Here is a 24,618-nt window from a genome sequence, read left to right as displayed (position 1 = left end):
CGGGAAGAGGGCGGGGAGCGGCCCCGGGCGCGCGGCCCGGCTCCTTTCGTTGGAGTGCGGGCGGTGGCGCCGGCTCCCGGGGGCGGGGCCGGCGAGCCTGGGAGCCGGCGCGTCACCGCCCACTGGCCCCGCCTCCCCCGCCCCCCACGCCCAGCGCGTCTCGCGCCGCTTCTCCCGCGGTCGCTGGGTGTGGGGAGTGGGAATATGTCCGCTGTCGGGCCCGAAGCGCAATTCTAATGTCTGCCTTCAGCCTCCCTCGGCAATCTATGCCTTGTCCCCACTGGTAGTTAAAAGCAACTCCTCGGGCGTGTGTTCCTTCTGCGACCTGGGGGACGGTTCCCAAGGGGGCGGGGCCCAGCTCGTTCGAGGCATTCTCATCCGGGCATTCACCAGATGCCTCAGCCGCCATCTTTGTTTTGTGCTGAAACTCGCTATTGACGCCCGTGGACGGCCGGGCGAGGGGAAGTGGCAAGATGGCGGCTCCCAGGGCGGAGGCGTGAGGGCGCAATGGGGGGGCTGGGCCGCTGGGCTGGGCGCGCTTGCGCCTGACCCGAGAGCGTCCTGAGCCCAAGCTCAACGCGCGGCGGACTTGGACCCTCGCCGCGGGGCAGCGCAGGGATCCTTTAAGAGGCTTCGGCTCACGGAGAAGCAGTGCGAGGGCGGGGGCGGCGGTGGTGGGGGGAGACGATGACGTAGCCCGACTCCGCCCCCTCGCCCGACCGCCGCTGCCGCCATGTTTAGTTGTTACTTCTTCACACAAGATGGCGGCTCCCAGGGAGGAGGCATGAGCGCCCTGCCGTTACCGCTTCTCCTGCCGTACAGCTGCCACTTCGGGGCCTAACTCTGGCTCTTTGGAGCGGCTCCTGTGGGAAGGAGTAATAAGGACGGAAGCGAGGATCGGACACTGCCTTGCGTTTGGTTTGCAGTGGAAGAACTGACCCAGGAGGAAGAGAATAGGGGGGAAGGGGGAGTTAGTCTCAAGATGGCGGCTCCCAGGGCGGCAGGCGCAGTCTGAGCAGCAGAGGCGGACTCGGGGGAGAGGTTCGAGACCTCACGAGCAGTACAGCGCGAGTCTCCGAGCAGCCCTCGAGAATTCGAGTTCGTTCCACCGGACTCCGGCGCGCCTCTGTCCCTTACGAGTGTCGAGGCTGTTTCGGGAGCGGCGGCTGCACTAAGCGCTGGGCGGGGAAGCGGGACGGTCTCAAGATGGCGGCTCCCACAATTGTGGTGTGAGCGCCGGCGGGGCAGAGACAACCGCGGTGCTTGTGGCTCCTTTCCACCCGCCCCGGAAGCCGGCCAGTGCAGGGGACTTGGGGGGTGTGGGAACCGGGCCGGGGCTCCGCCATTTCCGGCGGGGGAGGGCTACGACTGAGGAAGGGAGGAGAGAGAGGCGGCTCAAGATGGCGGCTCCCAGGGCCTCCCGCCCGAGCTTGTAAGCGGGAGAGTCCGAGCGAGTAGTCAGGGCGGCGGGTCTTGGCGGCCTCCAGCTTCTCGGGGCTAGGCGCTCGAAAGTTTCGGGAGGCTCTTGAAGAGACGGGGTGAGCTGGAAGAAGAGGAAGAGCCGGAGGGAAGGAGGGTAGTTAAGATGGCGGCCTCCATGGAGCCGTCCACCGCTGTGTGAGAAACCGCTTCTCCGTGAGAGCTACCTTAGACGAAAGGGGGTGTGTGTGAGAGGAATTGGGGGTCTCCCTTCTCGTTTGGTGACTTTTTCCCACTACGGCTTTTCCCGGAACTATGGCTTCGGCCGTGTCGCCCGCCAACTCGCCAGCGGTGCTTCTGCAGCCCCGCTGGAAGCGAGTGGTGGGCTGGTCGGGTCCAGTGCCCCGGCCCCGCCACGGCCACCGAGCCGTGGCCATCAAGGAACTCATCGTGGTGTTTGGCGGCGGCAACGAGGGGATAGTGGACGAACTGCACGTGTACAACACGGGTGAGTGCAAAGCCCGCTGGGTCCTGGGATCTTTCCCTCCCGCCCTCCCTCCATCCCCTCCCTCTCCTTCTTCTTCCCTCCTTCCTTCTCCTCCCCCCTCCCTCCCCCCCCCCCCCCCCCCCGCTTTCTCTTCCCCTCTCCTCCTGCCTGCTCTCCCTCCTCCCTTTCGTCCCTCTCCCTCCGCACTGCTCGGCGCTCTCCTCCGAGCTGCGACCCTTTGCTCCGCCCGGCTCCTCTGCTTTTCCCTCCTCTTTCCCCGGCTTTGCCCTGCCCCTCCCCGTGGGCGCTCCTCTTTGAGGAGTGCTTTTCATTATCCGGGAGAAATTCTCCAGTCCGGTGCGTGAGGGGGCGGGGGCGTCGCCGGCACGGACTTGAGGCACACACCGTTACCCCGCCGGGCGGGCGGCTGCGTCCCTTTGGCGCAGGCACAGTCCCACCCCCTCCCTCCCGCCTCCTGCGCCTGCTCAGCTCTTCTCCGTTGACGCTTGTTCGGGGGAAATGACAAGCTTCTCGATTATGGATTAGGGACCGAGTTGAGGGCCCTAATCCCGGCGGGGGGGTGTGCCCCCCGCTGGGGTGAACGCCCCCGAGCTTGTGCGGGAGTCTTGGGCGCTCGCAGACGGGGTGGGGAGGCCAGCTCCCCCTTTGGCCGCGCACGTCTGTAGTGCTCGCCTCTTCCGCCGCTGCCTGTCCTCCCCGAGCGCCCTGCAGGGTACGAGGTGAAATCCAGAGATCCCCAGTGAGCTAGATGGGCCCTCGCCTGTCCTGCCCACCCATGTGCATCCCTGTCCCAAAGCCCTGGCGCCAGAGCCGCGGACTGAGAGGAGTCCGAGCCCCGCCGACACCGTAGCTGCGTGCGGCCCTCGCCCTGCGACGGCGCAGGCTCTGGGACTGGGTCACATCCTCCAGAGGCCTCTTTGCCCACGGTGGCGTCTTTGGCCAGCTTTGCACACCCTGTTGCCGCTTGTTGAAGGGACAGTGGCCCAGGGCCCCTCGCCTCGCTGGGAGGGAGGGGCCAGGCATGCGCCCTGCTTGGGGGGGGCGCTGAGAGACCAAGACACCCAGGGGGAGAAGGCAGGGGCGGGCTGCAAGCCCCCCTCTGCAGCAGGGGGATGTGTTCGGGTCTGGTCAGCCCGGGGCTGTTTCACAGCCTGCCCCCTCCCCACCTCCATCGCCCACGGTCCGTTCGCTCCAGGCCCGTTCGCTCCAGGCCCGTTCTTTCCCAGGGTTCTGGCAGTACCAGGTCCTGGACTCTGGGCACGGCTTCCCAGCTCTGAGGTTGCTCTGGGATGGGGAGCTGGCACCCAAGGGAGAAGGACGTTAGCGCCGTGAGGCTTGGGTGCTGCCGTCTCCCTCCCCTGAGGCAGAGAGGGCGACTTTCTGTGCTCCCTGCACGGTGCTGCCCCGACCAAGTTGGCTTGCAAAGGCTGGTGGGTTGCTAGTGCCCCTTTGGGTTGCAGGGCTCAGCACCTGTTGCCTCCAGTGAGGCCAGGCTGCTTGGCAGCGCCCTGTGCCAGCTGCGACAGCCGCGGTGGCAGCCGTTAGCTCAGTAAGGCAGGGCTGAGAGACAGGGCTGTTTTTAGAGAGGCCGCTGGCCGGAGCAGAACCTTCTAAACTGCTTGGACTGACTTTATTCTCATAAGGCTTGGAGCCGGCTCCTTAACAGGGAGCTACAGTTTTAGAAAGTAGGGCAGGGGCCTAATTACCATCAGCTCCGAAGTCCGCTGCTGCCAAGGCTTTCTGCATATGTGCCGCTTTATGAAAACGAACTGGCCACTTTGGCGTCTGTTCGTTCCCCGTCTGCAAGGCTGTGTCCCGTAGTAGAGGGTGGCCAGCCGTCCGAAGGGCCGCAGCCCCAGGCTCCTCCAGGGTAGCGGTTAGGAAAAGGCGCCATCCGCTCCCGCAGGAGAGCCGCTAGCACAGCGGCTCCGCACTCCCCACACACATCTGCCCAGGGTCCGACCGGCGCCAGAGTCTGCTCGTGGTTCTCGTAGCTGCGGGGCTCTTGCCTTCTCCTCGGCAGAGATGGGGCTCTGTGCGGCCCCCCTTCCGCCACTGGGGCCACAGGTGCAGGTGCCTGCGGGCTGTTGCCTTTCTGCCGCCCGCAGTTCTGTTTCACGTCAGGGCAGAGCAGACCGTCCTTACGCCTCTTCTCTTGCGCTTTCCCTTCTCTGGGCTGAGAGACCTTCTGGAGCGAGAGCTCACCGGGCTGCCGGGGCTGCAAGCATTCCCTCTTGCCAAGATAAACGGCCCCAGGGGGCGCATCCAGGTCACGTGTGAGCACTTTGCCGTCTTGGTTAGCTCAGGGATCTGGAGGTGATGCTCCAAGGGTGTGTGTCCTTCCTCTTTGGCGACAACTATCACAGCGGCTGCGGGACACTTGACTGACCTTTGGGAGGTCTTGAGGTAGCTGCTTCTGTCCGAGGCGCTAGGAAATGTTATCTCAGTGTAGCCAAGCGGATTATGGAAAAGAGCCAGTCCTGACGGTGGGGTGTGTCCCATGAGGGGAGGGTGTGGCTGGTCGGCCTCAGTGGTTCTTAGTGTACGTGCTGCCGAAGCGGGCACTGCCTCAGTGGTTCTTTACCGTCTGGCGACTGTTGAACAGCCGCAAGGAGCCTTGAAAGACATCTAGTAGAACTTCCTTGTTTTTGCACATGAGGAAACTGGGGTCCAAGAGGGGAAGTGACAGGTCTAGGGTCACCCTGCCAGCTGGTGGCAGGGGCACTTGGGGTACAGATATTCGTGGAGACAGTTGGGCTGTCTCTTCCTTCGGTTAACGGGCACAGGCCACCACCTTGAAACACCTTCCCGACCTCTGGCCCTAAGTTCGGCCCCTCTGAAATCCGTTCCTCCCCGGCCTGAGACTGTCTGTCTTCTAACTCGCCTCGTGCGGTCACTTCCTGATCGGCCCGTTAGTTTCATTGTCAGGAAATCCTGTTCGCCCTTTGAGGCCTGGCTCCGGGTTTGCCTTTTCTGAGAAGCCCCCTCTGCCGCGCTGCCGTCGCCGCCGGGAGCCGAGGGCCCAGCAACTTCCCCGCTCAACTGGGGGTTCGCGGGCAAGGGCGGGCGTGTCTGTGCCCCCCACCCCCGGCTTGGCACCGCGTCCGCCACGTGGGAAGCGCCGTGGCGTGACAGAGCGGAGCTGACGCCACCAGTGGACTGCGTGTGCCCAGCCGTGTGGCCCAGTCTCCCGGGGTGACGCGTAGGGGTTGATGGGAGGCAGCGCATGGGGACAGGGCTGTGGCCGCTGATGAGACCCCGAATCTGCACTTTTGGGCTTGCTGGGGAGGGAGAAGATGGTGTCATGTTTCTGGTTGTCCCCCGGAGGGTCCCGTGTGCAGGTGGCCTCCTGTCCTCCCAGCCCCCTCCCAGCCGAGCGCACTGACGGGCTGCGGCAGATGGAGAATGTGGGACCCGGAGGCTGGGTCTCGAGGTGCCCCGCTCGATGAGCTGGAGATAATGTGAGTGCGGGAGGCGGCACTGTGCCGTGGCACGGGCGGGACAGGGCTGCAGCTCTTGTTCTAGAACAGGATCAGCTCCTCTTAAAGGAGCTGGCGGTGGTGAGCTCTTGAGACAGCACCCGTCCCTTCCAGCCTGGCCAGCTGGGCCCCTGATTAGATGATCGTACGGCTATGTCACAGCCCCGACTAGTGGCCCTGTGATGGCCCTGTAGCCACATACGGCAGCCCCAAGGGTGCTCAGGTGAGAGAGGGCGGCCCATGGCTCCGGGCACGTGGGGCCCTTGGCTGGGTATCTGGTGATGGCTTTGGAGTCAGCAACAAGGTCCTTCCTTGCCTGGGTCTCTTTTTTGCTCTGTTGACCTCAGGTAAGTCACTTCCCCTCCTGGGTCTGTTCCTTTATCCACTGAAGGGGCTTGGCAGGGGCAGCTTCCAGGTCTTCTTCCGGCTTTTCCCTGCGTGGCTGGGAGGGAACTCCGTGTCTTGCAGTGTGCGCACGGTGGTCGAAGGCTGCTGCCGTTTTCGGGCTGTTTCTCACAGTGGACGTGACAGTGAGGCAGTGAGCTGGGGCCTGCGCCGGCCCCTCTGCCGGGAAGGCGGGGGAGGCTTTGGTGCTGGGCCTCCTGGAGTCCAGGTGACTCTGCTGAACCGTGGAGGAGGGGTTGCTGGGGCGGGGCAGGATCACAGCCTGTTCTAGATCAACCTGTGGCAGGTGGGGAGGCGGGAGCCACGGGGCCCTTCCGCCCCAGGAAAGGCCGTGACTGTGGAGGCACCTTGTGCTTTTAGACGTGGACGTGGGACTTGTCACCTAGCGTGCAGGGGAGATGTGTCAGTGACCCAAGTACGTGCCCTCCCAGAAAGGCTGAGAAGCAGTCGGGCAGCTGGGGCCCTCCCCGGGGACAATCCTAACGCCCGCTCAGCCTCCAGGGCCTCCCCCGTCATGCTCGGGCGTGGCCGCTCACGGTTGACCGAAAGCAGTCGAGGGGCAGAGAACGAGATTGGCGTCTGGCGCCCGGTTGGAGGTGTTTGGAGTGAGTGTGGCATGTCGTTTAGGGACGGTCCTTTATGTAACGTGGAATGGAAAGGATCCCTCAAAATTGCGCGGAGGATGTGTGCCTTCTTTTTCTGGGAGGCCCTGGCATGGCAGGCGCACGGGAGCTGAACCCCGGGGTGCGAGCCCGAAGTGGGGGTGGGGCGGGCTTCTTCTTCACCCCCTTCTGAGGTGGGGGCGTCCTCACTCCCACTTAGAGGTGTGGATCTGGGGGAAGCTTTTGCAGCCACCACTTCTGGCTTTCAGGAATGTTCGAGATTGGTACGGGTGTGACATGAGGGGAAACGTGGGTGGCATGGCCCGTCCCCCAGGAGACCCCAGCGGAGATTGATTCTTGGCCCCCCTTCTCAGCTGGCGGGCGGGGCTGCCTCGATGGGCCTCCCTCCCCGCTCGCCTCCGGCTGCCAGCGCCTGCAGGGAGGGAGGGCCCCGGCGGGCCGCAGTCGCAGTCACGCTTCCGGCGGCGTACAGGTGTAGCCCTGCGCCCCCAGGAAGAGGCGCACAGGGCCCCTGAGGGGGTGCTTCAGGTGTCGGGCCTTTGGTTCCAATACTGGACCCCCTGAGCAGTAGGGGAAGGAAGTCAGTGGCCACATTCCCAGAAGCTCATGAATTATCTTGGTTAGTGACTTCCTGCTTACGAAGACGACCTTGATGAGCAGCCGGGCGATGGCGGGCTGTTTGGAGGGGGGGCCCCCCTTTCTTAGAGCACGTTTCGCAGGCTGCTGGATTTGGGGAGTAAGAGGAGTGGGGGTTCTGGTTCCGACGGCTTCCTGAGGTGTTCTGACTCCTGCTTCCTTTCGTTGCCCAGCGACTAACCAGTGGTTCATCCCAGCCGTGAGAGGGGACATTCCCCCCGGGTGCGCGGCCTACGGCTTCGTGTGCGACGGGACGCGCCTGCTGGTGTTCGGCGGGATGGTGGAGTACGGGAAGTACAGCAACGACCTCTACGAGCTCCAGGTAGCGGCCCGCACCTGCTCGCCTGCTTGTGGCGGCCCCGGGCCTCCCTCTCTGCTCCCCCACCGCCTCCCCCCTCCACAATAAATGGCCTGGGGTCCTGATGAGGACCAGCACCTCCTGGGTTCGACCCCCAAGTCTTGATCTTGCAGGCAAGCCGATGGGAATGGAAGAGACTCAAAGCAAAGACGCCCAAAAACGGGCCGCCCCCATGTCCTCGGCTCGGGCACAGCTTCTCCCTTGTGGGCAACAAGTGCTACCTGTTCGGGGGCCTGGCCAACGACAGCGAGGACCCCAAGAACAACATTCCGAGGTGAGACTTCGTCGTCTTCCGTGTGGAGTCCTGAGGGTGGCCGTGCCTCGTCCCTTTCCTCTGTGAAATGAGAGGGTCACGCTCCATGCCCGGTAGGGCCTTCCTGCCTCCGCGGTCTCGAACCAGGTGGAGGTGGGAGAGCAGGAGGGCCAGGCCAGGCCGTAGAGACCTGCCTCGCTCTCGGCTGGTGCCTGCTCCCACCACGTTAGAGCTGGTGCTTGCCTTCCTGGCCTTTGCTGCCTGCAGACTTAGTGATGGCATTTTTCAAGGCCGGTGACCAAGTGCCTTTCTGAAGGCTGAGGTGGTCCCAGATGGGCTCCTGCTTTGACCGCAGGAGGCCCTAGTACAACGGCCAGCTTCGTGGGCGAGGCAGCTCGGCGCGCACCATCCCATGGCTCCTCTCGGACTCACAGTCATCCTTGGGCGTTTCTGGTAGTCACTTCTTCGGGCCGAGGGGAGGAGAACTTGGAGTTCATTGGACCTAGCCCCCTTTGTCTCCCAGGGAGTCTGCTGTTTGCCCTTGGAAGTTGGTGAGGCCGCTGGCGCATGGGGTCATGACTGCCTTTCCTTCTCCAGGTACCTGAACGACTTGTACATCCTGGAACTGCGGCCGGGCTCCGGCGTGGTGGCCTGGGACATCCCCATCACGTATGGTGTCCTGCCTCCCCCCCGGGAGTCACACACTGCTGTGGTCTACACTGAGAAGGACAATAAGAAGTCTAAGCTGGTGATCTACGGAGGGATGAGTGGCTGCAGACTGGGGGACCTCTGGACCCTGGACATCGGTAAACTGCAGGGGGGCAGGCTCGGAGTGCACTGGGCTCGGGGGCGCGGTGCGCAGAGACGGAGTGAGCGCACCACTCAGCCCTCCGTCCTCGGAGGGGCAGGCTGGGAGCCGGGGCTGGGGGGTGAGGCCTTGGCAGCGTCCATCCCTGGCAGTTTGTCAGGGATCAGCCTGTCACGGGAATGACGCTCCATGGTCTCTCGCGGTCACACGGGGTGTTGAGAGAGGCCCGTAGCCAGGGTGGGGCTCGCTCGGGGTCGCGAGTGGTTGAAGGGAGGTCAGCTTTTGGCCTGAGGAAAGCTGAGGGCACTCTGCGAGGGCGCGCAGTCCTGGAGGCCAGTGCTGGCTCTCAAAGGAAACCGTTTCCACGGAGTGAAGTTGCTGGCAGCGCTGGGGGCGGGGGGCGGACACATGTTTTGGGGTGAGCAGGGTGGCAAATGCGGTGCCTTTGGGGGTGCACCTTTGGCTCGTACGAGAGCCCCGAGAGCAGCGCCTGCCAGGGTAGCGAACCGAGTGTGGGAAATGCCGGAGCCCGGTGACCAGAGGCCTCTTGGGGGCCGCGGGGAGGCCAGGCACGGAGTTCTTGCGCTCGGTGGGCACCCACCTTCCAGAGCCTTCCCTGCATCCAGGGAAGGTCCTGCGGGGCCGAGGGCCCGCGTCCGACCTCGTGTAGTAACTGTCCCTTGTCCCTTGCTCTGCGCAGACACACTGACATGGAACAAGCCCAGTCTCAGCGGGGTGGCCCCTCTCCCTCGGAGCCTGCACTCAGCCACGACCATCGGAAACAAGTGAGTGGCCGCCGTCTTCCCGCCCGGCCCGCCCCGCCCCCACGGGGCTCTCCGTTCTGTTCCTGCACTTCCTGAGGCCCCGGGAGGCCTCTTTCTGGCTGGGCTGGCCTGGCCTGCCGCAGCCCCGTCTTTACATGACGACCCCGGGAGAGCAAAACAGACTCGGGGTAGAGGGGCGCAGACCGTCCTAGGTCCTCTCCACGAGCAGCAGGGCGTCTGTCAACGCCAAGGTCCCAAAGCGCCTATGAGAGCGATGGGGACGGCAGTGAGCTCTAAATGCGCCGGGTAGCAGTGCCGCGCGGCAGAGGTGACCCAGTTCTTGTGAGGGCTGAGCCACCACGGAGAGGGCCGCATCAAGAGCGTCCACGCGTCCCGGGGGCCTCTCCTGGGGAGAGCTGGAGGACCAAGTGTGTTTAGAACTTTCTGGATGGAAGAGGTGGCCTCTAGCTTGGCATCTCCTCCACAACCCTCTCCTACTCTTCCCTCCCTCGTCCCAGAATGTACGTGTTTGGTGGCTGGGTGCCTCTCGTCATGGATGACGTCAAAGTGGCCACACACGAGAAGGAGTGGAAGTGTACCAACACACTGGCTTGCCTCAACCTGGGTATGGCCTCCCCGGGCTCGGCGTGGCCTGCGGAGGGCTGCGGGAGGCCGGCCCTCCTCAGCCCCGAGAGCTGTGCGGGCTGTGCAGGGAGTGAAGCTGCTTCTAAGGCCGGGCCTCTAGAATCCACGAGAAGTAGCCACTGGCCAGAGCGCTCGGAGGGGTGCCCCCGCTTTCAGGTTTTGAGTAGGCTCTTCTCCTGCACACGGCCGGGCCTCCGAAAGTACAAAAGCGTGACGGGAGCCTCCCTCCCGCCTCCCCTTCTGTGGAGGCAGCCACGTTGGTGGCTTGTCACCCACCCCGCAGGGACTCCTCTGCCTATACGAGCATCGTCGGCGGGCTCCTTTCTAAACACACACGATGGCAGCCTGCTCCCCGCGGTGCTGCGCCAAGCCCGGCCCTTTCGGTGCACTCGGTCTCGGAGACCGTCCCCTCCCATCCCCGCACGCCGAGCGGCCTCATTCTTTTGAGTTGCTATCCAGGTGTTGAAACTTGCACAGACGCGGCTCCGTGAGTATCCTTGCACTGTTCTCACCCACGTGCAAGTGCATTTGAAGGGTAAACACCCAGAGGTAGAGTCGCTGCCGAAGGCCGTTGCCAAGCCGACCCGCAGAGGCCGCAGCCACGTAGGTGCCCCCGGCGGTGCCTGCGCCCTCTCTCTGGCGAGTCTGAGAGGTGACGGCCGCCCCCGCCCCCCCAGCCCTGGCTGCAGTAGGCGCGGGAGCCAAACTGCCAGGCGCCTTGTGGTTTCAGTTTGCGTTTCTCTTGTTTTCCGGGAGGGTATGTATTTCTCCGTAGCGCCTCCTGCCGCCTTCTCCGTAGCTCGCGGTCCTCTTTGCCCGTCTCTCTCTGTAGGCTCTTGTACTGTTCCACGTGCGAGAAGTGAAACCTTTGGCTGTGCGTTTCAGACAGTCCCGCCAGTTTGTAGTTTGTGCTTTCTAATTTCATCTTCCACGGGCCTTTTGCCATACTGAGTTATTTTCCATTTGTTTGTTTTTAATTTAGTAATCTTTGATAACTTCCTGGTTTTTAATTCCCCATCCCTGACAGCGAAAGGCCAAAGGGCCACTGGGGGTTATGGGTCCCTTTATCCCCGGTCCCTTTGCTGACCTCCCCTCCCGCCCCCCCCCAGATACCATGGCCTGGGAGACCATCCTGATGGACACGCTGGAGGACAATATCCCTCGGGCCCGAGCTGGCCACTGTGCCGTGGCCATCAACACCCGCCTGTACATATGGAGTGGACGTGACGGCTACCGAAAGGCCTGGAACAACCAGGTCTGCTGTAAGGACCTCTGGTACCTGGAGACAGGTAAGGCATCTGGGTCGGGGCCACAGGCCACCGCCGTGCAGCTGAGCCTGCGGTAGGAGCTTATGTTGCGGCCCCTTCTCACCGGCTCTGCTCTCTCCCAGAAAAGCCACCGCCCCCGGCCCGGGTACAGCTGGTACGAGCCAACACGAACTCGCTGGAGGTGAGCTGGGGGGCAGTGGCGACAGCCGACAGTTACCTTCTGCAGCTCCAGAAATATGACATTCCTGCCACGGCTGCTACCGCCACCTCCCCCACACCCAATCCGGCCCCGTCGGTGCCTGCCAACCCTCCCAAGAGCCCTGCCCCCGCAGCAGCCGCACCTGCCGTGCAGCCGCTGACCCAAGTAGGCATCACGCTCCTGCCCCAGGCTGCCAGCGCGCCCCCGACCACCACCACCATCCAGGTCTTGCCGACGGTGCCTGGCGGCTCCATCTCCGTGCCCGCCGCAGCCAGGACTCCAGGTGAGCTGGGGGCCGGCACTGGGCCTGAGGGCGGGGTCTAGCGCACAGGGACATGGTGAGCTGCCCTGAGGGCTGCCGAGGACCACATGCCCGATGGTCACGAGCACCGGCTTGGCCACACCTGCGGACACCGTGCCTGAACGGGTCTGGGAGGACCAGACCTGATGCACAAACGGGTCACGGAAGCACTTCGCGTTTGTACACGGGACGCAGCAGAGGCCCCTGCTTCCCTCACCAGGTGTGCCTGCTGTCCTCAAAGTCACCGGTCCTCAGGCGACAACAGGAACCCCGTTGGTCACCATGCGACCTGCCAGCCAGGCTGGGAAAGCCCCCGTCACCGTGACCTCCCTTCCCGCAGGCGTGCGAATGGTCGTGCCAACGCAAAGTGCCCAGGGGACGGTGAGGAGCCACTGGAGAGGGCGGGACGGCCTGGTGATCGATGGCACTGACAGGGCTTTTCTTGGCTGCGGAGCACTGAGGAGGCCTCCTGTCATTGCGGAGTTCATCAAGATTTATGAGCTAATGCCTCGAAAAGATCTCCCTCCGCGTGCATCTGGTTCCCACAAGGGCATCTTGGATGTGAACTTCCTTGTTCAGAAGCCCGAGGGGAGGATCTAGCCAGCTAGGGTCTGAGCCCGGGCCAGTAGGAGGGAGCCGTGTCTGACTCCGAGGTCTTCAGAAAAGATCTAGAGCTTCTGGCAGACGCGTCCTGCTGGGTTGCCGCCCCTGGCCGGTGGGGGGAGGCCAAGCTGGAGCCGAGGGGGGCTGCCGGGAGGAACGCTGGGCCCCGGGGGGAGGCTCCCTAGGCTGGGCTGAGCTGGATCCTGCTGAGGTCTCCGCTGTCCCCCACCCCCCCCCCCACCCCGGGCTCATGCACCCCGTGCCCCCTGCAGGTGATCGGCAGCAGCCCCCAGATGAGCGGCATGGCCGCGCTGGCAGCCGCCGCCGCCGCCACACAGAAGATCCCTCCTTCCTCGGCGCCCACAGTGCTGAGCGTCCCGGCAGGCACCACCATCGTCAAGACCGTGGCCGTGACACCTGGCACCACCACCCTCCCAGCAACCGTAAAGGTGGCCTCCTCGCCGGTCATGGTGAGTGTGCCTCGGGCCCGGCTCGGAGCCGGCAGCCTTGGGGTAGGGCCTCTGGGCACTGGGGTGAGACAGTGGTCGCCCCTCCTGGGCTTTGGGAGCGAACTGTGGGGCTGTCGGCCCCTCCTCGCTGCTTGCCGTGGGCTGTGGAACAAGCCGTTCCCCAGGGACCATGACAGCCGTAGGCTAGGCGTGCGCGGTCAGTGTCCTCCCTTGATTGACTCAAGGAAAGGGAAACCACGTTGAGCCGTTCTGCGGGTGGGTGGGTGCGGGCGGGGAGGGAGCGGCAGGCCCTGCTGGGCCACTGGGCGGGGACGCGGCCTCTCTGTCCTGCTCACGGCCCGTCTCCGCCCCTTCAAGGTGAGCAACCCTGCCACCCGGATGCTGAAGACCGCAGCCGCCCAGGTGGGCACGTCGGTCTCCTCCGCTGCCAACACATCCACCCGCCCCATCATCACGGTCCACAAGTCGGGGACCGTGACAGTGGCCCAGCAAGCCCAGGTGGTGACCACAGTGGTGGGTGGAGTCACCAAGACCATCACCCTGGTGAAGAGCCCCATCTCCGTCCCGGGAGGCAGCGCTCTGGTGAGTGACGGGCGTCACCCTGCTGCCGGTGACGGGAGTGGCCCAAGCCAGGCTGTGCCTTTGCTGGGCTTCCAGATCACTCCTTGCCCCGTCCTTTCCCTTTCAGATTTCCAACCTGGGCAAAGTGATGTCAGTGGTTCAGACCAAACCGGTTCAGACCTCGGCAGTCACGGGCCAGGCATCTACGGGCCCAGTGACTCAGATCATCCAGGTGCGCTCGTGGGCCTCAGGCTCTGACGCGGGGTGGCTCTGGGCCTCGGGCTCTGACAGGGTAGCTCTGGGCCCCAGACTCTGACACGGGGTAGCTTTGGGCCCTGGGCTGTGACGCAGGGTGTCTCTGGGCCGCAGGCTCTGACACGGGGTGGCTCTGGGCCCCAGACTCCGACTCGGCGTAGCTCTGGGCCCCAGACTGACACGGGGTGGCTCTGGGCCGCAAGAAGAACTCCTGTCCCTGTCTAGGGAAGATCTCTTCACGCTCTGCAGCTCACACCAGCACGCGGCTCACACCGTCCCGCGGCTTGGTGCCACCTCTCCCTGTCCTCGGAACCCTCCCTGAGCCCCTCGGGCTGCCAGTGCAGAATGGCCCGTCCTGGAGACGGTGCCATATACTTGTCTTGCTCTTGCAGACCAAAGGGCCGCTGCCGGCCGGGACCATCCTGAAGCTGGTGACCTCAGCAGATGGCAAGCCCACCACCATCATCACTACCACACAGGCCAGCGGGGCGGGGACTAAGCCCACCATCCTGGGCATCAGCAGCGTGTCCCCGAGCACCACCAAGCCTGGCACGACCACCATCATCAAGACCATCCCCATGTCGGCCATTATCACGCAGGCTGGCGCCACAGGTGGGGGCCTCTCCCGAGCCCCAGATGAGGAACCACGTCAGGAGGGCAAGGCTGCACGAGTGGGGGGGGTGCGGGCGGTGGTGCGCTCTTGGTGTTGTTCTGCTTTTCTCCTCTCTTCCTTTCCCTGTCTCTTGCTTCACGTTTGGAGGGAGGTGGCAGGGGCGTGGCTATAATTGGCACTGGGTTTGGATCAAGGGGTGGTGGGTGGGACGCACTGCTTGCAGGAGAGCACGAGGGACATGGGCGAGGGGCCCCTGAGGCCAGACCACCCCTCTCCTGCCCAGGCGTCACCAGCAGTCCTGGCATCAAGTCCCCCATCACCATCATCACCACCAAAGTGATGACTTCAGGAACTGGAGCACCGGCCAAAATCATCACCGCTGTCCCCAAGATCGCCACTGGGCACGGGCAGCAAGGAGTGACTCAGGTGAGGGGTGCCTGGCCCTCCGCTTGCCCCAGCATCCAGCCCAGGATCCCTGCAGGCCACACGTGTCCTCCTGAGGGGCCTGGGAGGGGGCAGCACAGGGTGTGGGCCATCTTGGAGTGACATGGGGGCGCTCTCTTCCGGCATTGCAGGTGGTGCTGAAGGGGGCCCCTGGACAGCCGGGCACCATCCTCCGCACCGTGCCCATGGGGGGTGTCCGCCTGGTCACTCCTGTCACTGTCTCTGCTGTCAAGCCAGCTGTCACCACGTTGGTTGTGAAGGGTACCACAGGTGTGTAGCCTGAGTGCCGGGCCTGCCCCTCCGTTGGGAGAAGAGCCCGCTCCCAGCCTTCTGCTCCCCTGGGGTGTGCTCCTGTCCCCGTGTCTGCCGGAGGGAAAAGCCTCACCCCACCCCTGCCCCTTCCCCCTCCAGGCGTCACAACCCTCGGCACAGTGACGGGCACCGTTTCTACCAGCCTTGCCGGAGCCGGAGGCCACAGTACCAGCGCCTCCCTGGCCACACCCATCACCACCTTGGGCACCATCGCCACGCTCTCCAGCCAAGTGATCAACCCGACTGCCATCACCGTGTCGGCGGCTCAGACCACGCTGACGGCGGCCGGCGGGCTCAGCACCCCCACCATCACCATGCAGGTAGGGCGGCTGGGAGAGCGCGGCGGGGGGGGGCACAGGTCCCGGGCTCCGCGTTCGCACGCGCACGGATGAGCCACAGCCCGAGGCTTCTGCCCCGCTTCTTGAGGTCCAGGCCCTCTTTTCCTCACCTGCATGGCCTGGGGGAGGGGCAGGGGCGCTTACCCTGTTGTACCGCTGCGACTCTTGGTCACTACGACTGTCGTGTCAGCGTGTTAGGTCTTAAGCAGTTTTAGGTTTTGAATGTGGGGCACACGTTTTCTCTTACGACGTAGACGACTCAGTAGTTTCTCTTTTTGCGCGCATAGTATTTTTTTTCTTCATACGTTTTAAGCTGAATTCATGCCAGTGGCAAAGCGTCTGTCACTGGCCTTTGTGTGGTACAGGGTCAGCGAGGCTCCCTCCGCGACGGAGGGCTGGCTCTAGCCGCTGACGCAACCCCCCCGCAGCCCCTTCCCAGTCCCCATGGTCTTGGAGGCAAAGCCGTGCCTCTAGCCTGGTCCCTGAGCCACTCGGTGTCTGGAGCTCAGAGGGAAAACAGGTCCCAGATATTTCCTGGCGCTGTTGCTTTAGAACCTGAGCCGGTGGTCCCCGCTAGCACGGGTGACGCTGTAGGATGGCAAAGGGGACAGATGGGAAGTTGCAGAAGTAATCCTTCCATCCGTTCTCTCCCCCAGCCTGTCTCCCAGCCGACCCAGGTGACTCTCATCACGGCACCCAGTGGTGTCGAGGCTCAGCCTGTGCACGACCTGCCCGTGTCCATTCTAGCCTCACCTACTACAGAGCAACCCACGGCCACGGTCACCATCGCCGACTCGGGCCAGGGAGAGGTACAGCCAGGCACGGTGACCCTGGTGTGCTCGAACCCGCCCTGCGAGACGCACGAGACGGGCACCACCAACACGGCCACCACCACTGTCGTCGCTAACCTCGGGGGGCAGCCTCAGCCCGCCCACGTGCAGTTCGTCTGTGACAGACAGGAGGCGGCCGCTTCCCTTGTGACCTCGACGGTCGGGCCGCAGAACGGCAGCGTGGTCCGCGTCTGCTCCAACCCGCCCTGCGAGACGCACGAGACGGGCACCACCAACACGGCCACCACCGCGACGTCCAACATGGCCGGGCTACACGGCTGCTCCAACCCGCCCTGCGAGACGCACGAGACGGGCACCACCAGCACCGCCACCACCGCCGTGGCCAGCATCGGCGCCGGCCAGCAGCGGGACGTGCGGCGTGTCTGCGTGGCCAGCGCCGCGCCCGCCGTGCTCCGGGTTGGCGTGGCTGCTGGGGCGTCGGAAGGAGCCCAGGTGTCCGTCAAGCCCTCGTGCCAAACCCGCCAGACCAGCGTGACCAGCGCCACCACGACTGTGATGGCCACCGGCGCGGCCCCGTGCTCAGCTTTCGTGCAGCTGGCCCCTGTGAGCGGCCAGGTCCGAGCCAGCATCCTCGGAGGCAAGGACAGTGCCGTGGCTGGCCCGAGTCCGCTGGTGTCCGCCAGCCGCCAGCTGGAGGCCCACCACACCCATACGACCAACACGCCCACCACGGTCCGCTCCGCCATGGGGGCTGGGGAGCCCGGCGAGGCCCGGGGGACCCCCACGCCCGCGTATGAGAGCTCGCCAGGCGCCACCGTGACTGTGCCGGCCCTGGAGGCGCTGCTGTGCCCCTCGGCCGCCGTGACCCAAGTCTGCTCCAACCCGCCCTGCGAGACCCACGAGACGGGCACCACCACCACCGCCACTACCTCGAACGCAGGCAGCGCCCAGCGGGTCTGCTCCAACCCGCCCTGCGAGACCCACGAGACGGGCACCACGCACACACCCACCACCGCCACCTCCGGTGGGGGTGCGGGCCAGCCCGAGGCCGGGCAGCAGCCGCCCCCTGCCGGCCGCCCCTGCGAGACGCACCAGACCACTTCGACTGGCACCACCATGTCAGTCGCCGTGGGCGCCCTGCTGCCCGATGCCGTTCCCTCCCGCAGGACCCTGGAGTCCGGCGTGGAGGTGGGAGCCCCGGCCACCGTCGCTGCCCCCGGCGGCTGCGCTGCTGGCTCCGTTCCCGACGCAGAGGGTCTGCTCCAACCCGCCCTGTGAGACGCACGAGACGGGCACCACGCACACGGCCACCACCGTCACCTCCAACATGAGCTCGAACCAAGGCGAGTAAAGACGCCCACCTGGCGTGCGTTGTCTCCCAGAGCCCAGGACTCAGCGGCTGAGGCGAGCGGTAACGAGACGAGCCGCCCGGCCAGAAGCCGGTAGTTAGATGTCTTGGGGCTCGGTGGCCTAGCAGGGGATGGGGTACTGCAAGAGACTGTGTCTCCTGGGGGCAGAGCCGGCTAGAGGCGTTGGGGCTCCTGCTGGCCTAGTGCTTGTCACACTTATCTCTGCTTGCTCCCTCCCTTCCAGATCCCCCGCCAGCCGCCAGTGACCAGGGAGAGGCGGAGAGCACCCAGGGTGACAATGTGAATATCACCAGCTCCGGTGCCGTTACGACGACCGTGTCCTCCACTCTCACACGGGCTGTGACCACTGTGACACAGTCCACGCCCGTCCCAGGCCCCTCGGTGCCGGTAAGAACCCCCGGAGGTACCCCGTGCCACGCCCCTGCTGCCCACTGCACTTCCAGCCTGTGCGGTTCCAGGCTCGGACACCAGGTGTCGCCCTTGCCCCACGCACTGGACCGCTCCTCGTCCCTTTTCCGGAGTTCCTCTCCCTGACGGGAAGAGTGCTGCCTGGGGCATCCTCGGGCAGGAGGCAGGGGTCCCCCAGGCCCCGGCGTCTTGGAGACGCTGTGATTTCTGTAGCTGTTTCCCGTGGCTTGTCATTTGGCTATAACCTGTGAGAGTGACACGGAAGGAGCCAGAGTGTCCCTTTGGCTAGACCGGGATGCCTCTCTGAGCGTGGGTGAAAATCAGCCAGAGGGTCCCAAGGGTTTCCTGTCTTGTGCGCCCCCCACCATGGCTCGGTCACCTGCTGCGCTCCTAATCAGGTGGGGTGAGGCTGGCCGCGGACAGGGAAAATCCAGGTCTCCAGGGAAAGATGAAGGCTGCCCGGCTCTGGCCACTCCCTTCTCCCCTCTGATGGGGGCTTCTTTCCCTTTCTAGAAGATCTCATCAGTGACTGAGGCTACCCCAGGGGCTCTGACCACCGAAGTCCCCATTCCGGCCACGATAACAGTGACCATAGCCAACACAGAAACTTCTGACATGCCCTTCTCTGCTGTTGACATCCTGCAGCCCCCAGAGGAACTCCAGGCCTCGCCAGGGCCTCGCCAGCAGCTGCCGCCACGGCACCTCCTGCAGCCCGCCTCCACACCCCTGATGGGGGAGTCCGCCGAGGTCCTGTCAGCCTCCCAGACCCCTGAGCTCCAGGCCGCCGTGGATCTGAGCAGTACAGGGGACCCGTCTCCGGGCCAGGAGTCTGCCAGCTCAGCCGTGGTGGCCACGGTGGTGGTCCAGCCGCCCCCGCCCACACAGTCTGACGTAGACCAGTTGTCCCTCCCGCAAGAGCTGATGGCCGAGGCCCAGGCGGGCACCACCACCCTCATGGTGACGGGGCTCACCCCCGAGGAGCTGGCGGTCACTGCTGCCGCTGAAGCGGCTGCCCAGGCCGCAGCCACGGAGGAGGCCCAGGCCCTGGCCATCCAGGCAGTGCTCCAGGCGGCACAGCAGGCCGTCATGGGTAGGTGCTGGCGGGAGGGCGTCTGCGCGCCGACCGCGGCCATTTCTGTCCAGGCCGGCCATGAGCCCTGAGGGGAAGGTGGGCCCCTTGGGAGGAGCAAGGGCGGGGGAGGGCCTCTGCAGCCTCCCTGCGGACCGCCCTGACCAGGGGGCCGCAGCGCTGGGAGGGGGCGGGCAGCCTGAGAAGAGGGCACTGGCTCCCTGCCGGGGTGGCCCGAGTTGGCGGGGACAGGGTGGGCGGCGGGGGCGCGGGGCTGGGCCACTGGGCCGTTGCTCCTCTTGAGTGGCGTCCCCGCCCCCGCCCCCCACCCTCGCCCCCCTGGAGCAGGCACCGGGGAGCCCATGGACACGTCCGAGGCGGCGGCAGCTGTGACGCAGGCGGAGCTAGGCCACCTGTCGGCCGAGGGCCAGGAGGGCCAGGCGGCCGCCATCCCGATCGTGCTGACGCAGCAGGAGCTGGCGGCGCTCGTGCAGCAGCAGCAGCTGCAGGAGGCGCAGGCGCAGGCGCAGCAGCACCTCCCCACCGAGGCCTTGGCCCCCGCCGACAGCCTCAACGACCCGGCCATCGAGGGCAACTGCCTCAACGAGCTGGCCGCGGCCGTGCCCAGCACCGTGGCCCTGCTGCCCCCCACGGCCACCGAGAGTGAGTGCGAGGGCGCCGCGCCGGTGGGGGGCGGGGGCCGAGCGCCGGGGCCCTTCCCCGCAGACACGGCCCAAGGGGACCGGCTCTCCGGGCCGCCGCCGCCCCCCCCCCCCGACGGCTGTGTCTCTCCCTCACAGGCCTGGCTCCGTCCAACACATTTGTGGCTCCGCAGCCGGTGGTGGTGGCCAGCCCCGCCAAGCTGCAGGCCGCGGCCACCCTGACTGAAGTGGCCAACGGCATCGAGTCCCTGGGTGTGGTGAGTCTGGTGTGGCGGGGTTTCGAGGGGTGCCGCGTCCGGGGCCCGAACGCCGAGGGTTTCAGCTCTCCTTCCCGTCTTTCAGAAGCCGGACTTGCCGCCCCCGCCCAGCAAGGCGCCTGTGAAGAAGGAGAACCAGTGGTTCGATGTGGGGGTCATTAAGGGCACCAATGTAATGGTGACGCACTATTTCCTGCCACCAGATGACGCTATCCCTTCTGACGTAAGTGTTCCCGGGAGCCGGTGCCCTCGGGCGGGCGCTGGCCTTGAGGCAGGTGTTGGGGCTCACGGCGCCTTCTGAAGCTCCCCAGGGCACCATCCATCCACTTTGGGGCTAGCCCGAGGACAGCCACGTGTGGCGTCCTCTCCACATGCCTCTTTCTCCCGGGGCCCTTGGAGCCGCCACAAAGCCTATTGTCAGACAGCCCCCTGTCCCCACTGCTGCCGTCCTGGCCTGTCCCCAGGGCGGGAGGGTGCTGCTGGCCCTCGAGCCCAGCCCCAGAGCTGCCCTCTCGGTGATGGGGCTTAGGTCACCTTTTTCTCTCTCCCTCATCCTGTCTGCCCGGCCTCTGTCCCCAGGACGACTCGGGCACCGTCCCCGACTACAACCAGCTGAAGAAGCAGGAGCTGCAGCCAGGCACAGCCTACAAGTTCCGCGTGGCCGGGATCAATGCCTGCGGCCGGGGACCCTTCAGCGAGATCTCGGCCTTTAAGACGTGTCTGCCTGGGTTCCCGGGGGCCCCCTGTGCCATTAAAATCAGCAAAGTGAGTCTTGCGTGGGGTGACCCTGTGCCCAGCTGGAATACAGCAGGCCTAGCCCAAGCCCGTCCGCCGGGCGCTCCCTTCTGGGCTGCGGCTTCTGTCCTGTCGGCAGTTTCTGGGGTGACGAGGGTCAGTTCCTTCCCTCTCCGTCTTCGTTCTCCTTCTCTCTAACGTGGCAGCTAGTGTTTGCTGAGGGTCTCTTACCTGCCACGTTCAACGTGTTTTTTTTATCCAATCCTTCGACGTCCTGAGGAGGTCTGGGATCTGATGAGCGTACTGAGGCACCACGAGGCTCAGGGCCAAGTCCCACAGTCGGTGGCAGAGCAGGTGAAGGGGGCGGGGCTCTGAGCCCCCGTTCGTGTTCCTTCGCCATTCGGTCAGGCTGCCCCCAGGGCCAGGGCTGGCGAGACCGTGTCCCCAGAGCTCGGTTGTGTCAGGAAGAGGGCTGAGGTACAACCAGTCGGTTTGGGGAGCCACAAAGCGTTCCCACTTCTCTGTCCCCGGAGAGGCCAAGTGAGAGAGTCACAGAGGCCACAGACAGCACGGCTTGACCTCTGGCCCCTTGGTTCTAGAGTCCAGATGGTGCGCACCTGACCTGGGAGCCGCCGTCTGTGACCTCCGGCAAGATCATCGAGTACTCGGTGTACCTGGCCATCCAGAGCTCGCAGGCCGGTGGCGAGCCCAAGAGTTCCACGCCGGCCCAGCTGGCCTTCATGCGGGTGTACTGCGGGCCCAGCCCGTCCTGCCTGGTGCAGTCGTCCAGCCTCTCCAACGCCCACATCGACTACACCACCAAGCCCGCCATCATCTTCCGCATCGCCGCCCGCAACGAGAAGGGCTACGGCCCGGCCACCCAAGTGAGGTGGTTGCAAGGTGGGTGTCGTGCGGGAGGCTCCTGGGCCAGCATCACGTGAGGTGGGGCGACCCGGCTCCAGGCTGGACTTCAGAGCCTCACGGTTGGGGGAGATGACCTAGGGCAGGCGCTACGGAGGGGTTTCAGGGTGGGGGGGGGCACCTCGCCTCATCTGTGTGTTCGGGGAAAGCCGGCCAAGGGTGTTTGAGGTGAGACGGGGGACCATGAGAACTTCAAGTAGGAGGGACAGGGGAAGGCCCGAGTCCAGGGGGCCCGGGTGGAGAACGGACGCCCCAGTGTGCTTTGTCGGGCTTCACTCTGGTTCCCATGAGGCCGACCAGGGAGAACGGTGAGGGCCTCGCAGCCGGGCCCGGGCGGCCGTGGGAGGAGGTGGCGCCCACAGGAGACGCCTTCGCTCGGCAGGCTTCTGTAGGCTCTGGGCAGGGTGTCCCTGTCCCCTCCGCTCTCGGCCTCCTGGCCTGTGGGCCACTGCAGCTGAAGTCGGCCAGCCAGCCCACCTCGCCAAGCTGCTTACCACTCCCGTTTTTCCTTCCAGAAACCAGTAAAGACAGCTCTGGCGCCAAGCCAGCCAGCAAGCGGCCCATGTCCTCTCCGGAAATGTAAGCAGGAAGCCCCTTTCTGGAACTTTCTAAGGCTGGGGGTAGATAGTTACTGGGAGGAAGCAGCAGTAGAAACAGTGTGGCTCGTCCCTTCCAAAGCCTCGAGGGGCTGCGCACGGGGTGGGAGCGCGTATGAGGCTCCAGCCGGAGGTCCGTGGGGAGGCCCCGCCGCGCGGTTTCCCAGCTTCGTCGGGACCCGTGCCGATGCTCTCTTTCCTTTTGCTTGTCTCCTTCCAAGGAAATCCGCTCCAAAGAAATCTAAAGCAGATGGTCAGTGAGAGGCAGCTCCCCTGCACCTGGACCCTTCGCCGGACCCCCCCCCTTCTGCTTCAGGAACGCCACCTGCCAGGGCCCCCCTGTCCTCCCCACCCGGCGCTCACACTTCACCCTCAGGAGCCACTGGCCGCCACTCATTCTCTCTCCCTCTCTGTTTTTAAAATAATCGCAAGAAAGCACATTGTACCGTTGCTGTGGGAGGAAGCAGAACGCGGATCTGGAAGAGCAGTGAGCAAGTGAGACGCGCGCCCTCCTCCCCCTTCTTCCCACCAGTGCCCTCCCCCCGGGAGCTGAGCAAGCCCCGAGTGCCAAGGCCATCGAGGGAGCTAGACAGAGGCTTTGGACGAAGCAGATGCGCCGTGGAGACCGGGACGCACGCGCCTCCGGCAGCTGGTCGCCTTGGTTCCGAGGGGGCAGCCAAGGGCGGGAGGGGCTGTAGCATGGAAGCAGAAGAAAAGCGGCCCCGGCCCCCGCCCCCGCCCCCAAGCTCCCCTCCCCCGCCTCTGCTCCAAGAGGACGCTAGATGCCCCCGGGTTCTTTTTGCATATCCCACCGCTGCACGGGCCTGGGCTTCAGCTTTGTCCCACCCGTCTCAACGGCCTTCGTACTCCGACTCCTTGTCCCGTCCCTCTTCTTTCCCAATTAGAGAGCTAGAAGTAAGAAGAAAGAGAGAGGGGGAAGAATGAGCCCGTGGTGGCCGGAGCAGTGTTCGTGCAAATCTGGCTCCCAGCGGGGCATACAGTAGCCCCCACCGAGCCTGGCTTTGGCCCCTGGGTCGGGGCTAGGGGCCACACCACCAACTGCTGCATTTGTTGTATTTTTTTTTAAGTTGGAATTGATGAAGTTGACATTTTTATTGTAATTTTAGCCTTAGCGTGTGGGGTTTTGTCCCTTTTTTTGTTGTTGTTGTTAGCTGTGTACAGATTGTGTATCTTTTTTTTTTTTTTTTTAACTTTTACTTTTTTCTCCTTGGCTAAAGCCTTGGCAGGGATCTTTCTGGAAGAAAAGCTGGGGGCAGCTGGCACAAGAGAGGCGTGGAATCTCCCCTGCGGGCCTGGCTTTGGCTGCCTGGCCCGATTTCCTCTTGCCGGCCCCTGCTGTCTGCCCCTTTATTTGTCCCCAGGCCCCTGGGATAGAGGAGGGCTGAGCTGTCAAACCTCACTCCTGTGGGTGATCGAGCTGGAGAGTCTCTGTTGGAGCCTAAAGTCAGGTTTCTGCAGAGGAGCAGGTCCTGTGTTCACAGTGCTCTCAACGTCCCCCGCCCCCCCCAGCCCACCCCCAACGACACACCCCCACACCCCCGCCCCACAGGCTCCCTCCTTGGCAAACGGGCTTAGAGTATCTGCCACCCTCCGCCGCCGCTTCCTGCGGCCACCTTCTCCGGGCAGGGCCGTGTCAGAAGGGATGGGGTGAGGGGACCAGGGCAGCTTGGTCTGGGAGAGTAGCTGTGTGGGGGCTCCCGGGAGAGGCACCGGTCACCCGTTCTGTGAATCTGCAGGCCCAGGGCCAGACTGGGGCAGGGGGGCGGCGAGGGCTCTTAGGTGGCTTGGGAGACCACTTTCTGCCCCACACCCGAGCTTTAGGCACTGAGCAAGGTTTAGCAGCAGGTCGTGCGGAAGGATTTAAAGCGAGCGGCCTGTCTTTTCAGATCCCCCCATCTCTGGCCTGGAGATGAGCTGCGGTGAGGGCCCGGCCTCTGCAGACCCCTGCCACTGGCCCACACCTTCTGGGGCCTCTGGTTTGTTGTATTATAGTATACTTCGCTGTGGAAAATGTCACGTTTAGTCGGTCACCTTGGAGCCCACTCGCCTGGCCCTGTTGTTTCCCCTGTCCCTCTTCCTGAGCGCCCTTTGATTTCTCTCGTTTCTGAGAACAGTATGCCGTTCATCTATTGTAGAGTAACCCCTGTGACTCAATATTACCATAGTGCGATGTCGTTTTGTGCTATTTTGAACAATTAAAAGACTTTTTTTGAAATAACCACCTGTCGGTTTACTGTGTCCGGGACTCCCAGGGAAGAGGCAGGAGCTTTGACGCCACCACCTACTCCCCCCGCCCCGCGGCTCACAGAGCCCTTGGGAGCCTCTTGCTCTAAAGGCAGTGAGCAGGGTTCACTTGCAAATTCACGGCTCCGCTGAGGCCCGCAGCCCTGGGGACTGAGCTGGGCCAGGACCCGGTTTCCCACGAAACGTCCCACAGCAGCCATGGTTTGGAGTAGAGGCCACGGGGCTTCCTGGGCAGTTGCTGTCGGTTCCCTATGTGGAGACCAGATCACCTGCTCTCCTTTC

At 64.6% G+C, this 24,618-nt stretch overlaps 1 protein-coding gene across 1 annotated transcript; it reads left to right on the top strand.

Moving 5' to 3' along the window:
- Positions 1–784: 784 nt before the first annotated feature.
- On the top strand, positions 785–24,310 carry HCFC1 (host cell factor C1). Its single transcript, XM_045996485.1, is given in 27 exon segments — positions 785–1,927; positions 7,244–7,392; positions 7,542–7,702; positions 8,279–8,487; positions 9,190–9,274; positions 9,772–9,878; positions 11,008–11,187; positions 11,289–11,648; positions 11,887–12,047; positions 12,542–12,739; positions 13,097–13,321; positions 13,428–13,532; positions 13,948–14,167; positions 14,452–14,594; positions 14,744–14,882; positions 15,024–15,244; positions 15,919–17,253; positions 17,255–17,396; positions 17,647–17,810; positions 18,477–18,921; positions 19,249–19,563; positions 19,701–19,819; positions 19,905–20,042; positions 20,399–20,584; positions 21,154–21,454; positions 21,991–22,054; positions 22,293–24,310. Coding segments are annotated over 27 exon segments (6,105 nt in total). The 5' UTR covers positions 785–1,734; the 3' UTR covers positions 22,333–24,310.
- Positions 24,311–24,618: the final 308 nt, after the last annotated feature.

This window comes from Meles meles, chromosome X (assembly GCF_922984935.1).
Source record: "Meles meles chromosome X, mMelMel3.1 paternal haplotype, whole genome shotgun sequence".
Taxonomy (NCBI): domain Eukaryota; kingdom Metazoa; phylum Chordata; class Mammalia; order Carnivora; family Mustelidae; genus Meles; species Meles meles.
Note: the sequence above shows the minus strand (reverse complement) of the source record. Positions and strands in the feature narration are given on the sequence as shown.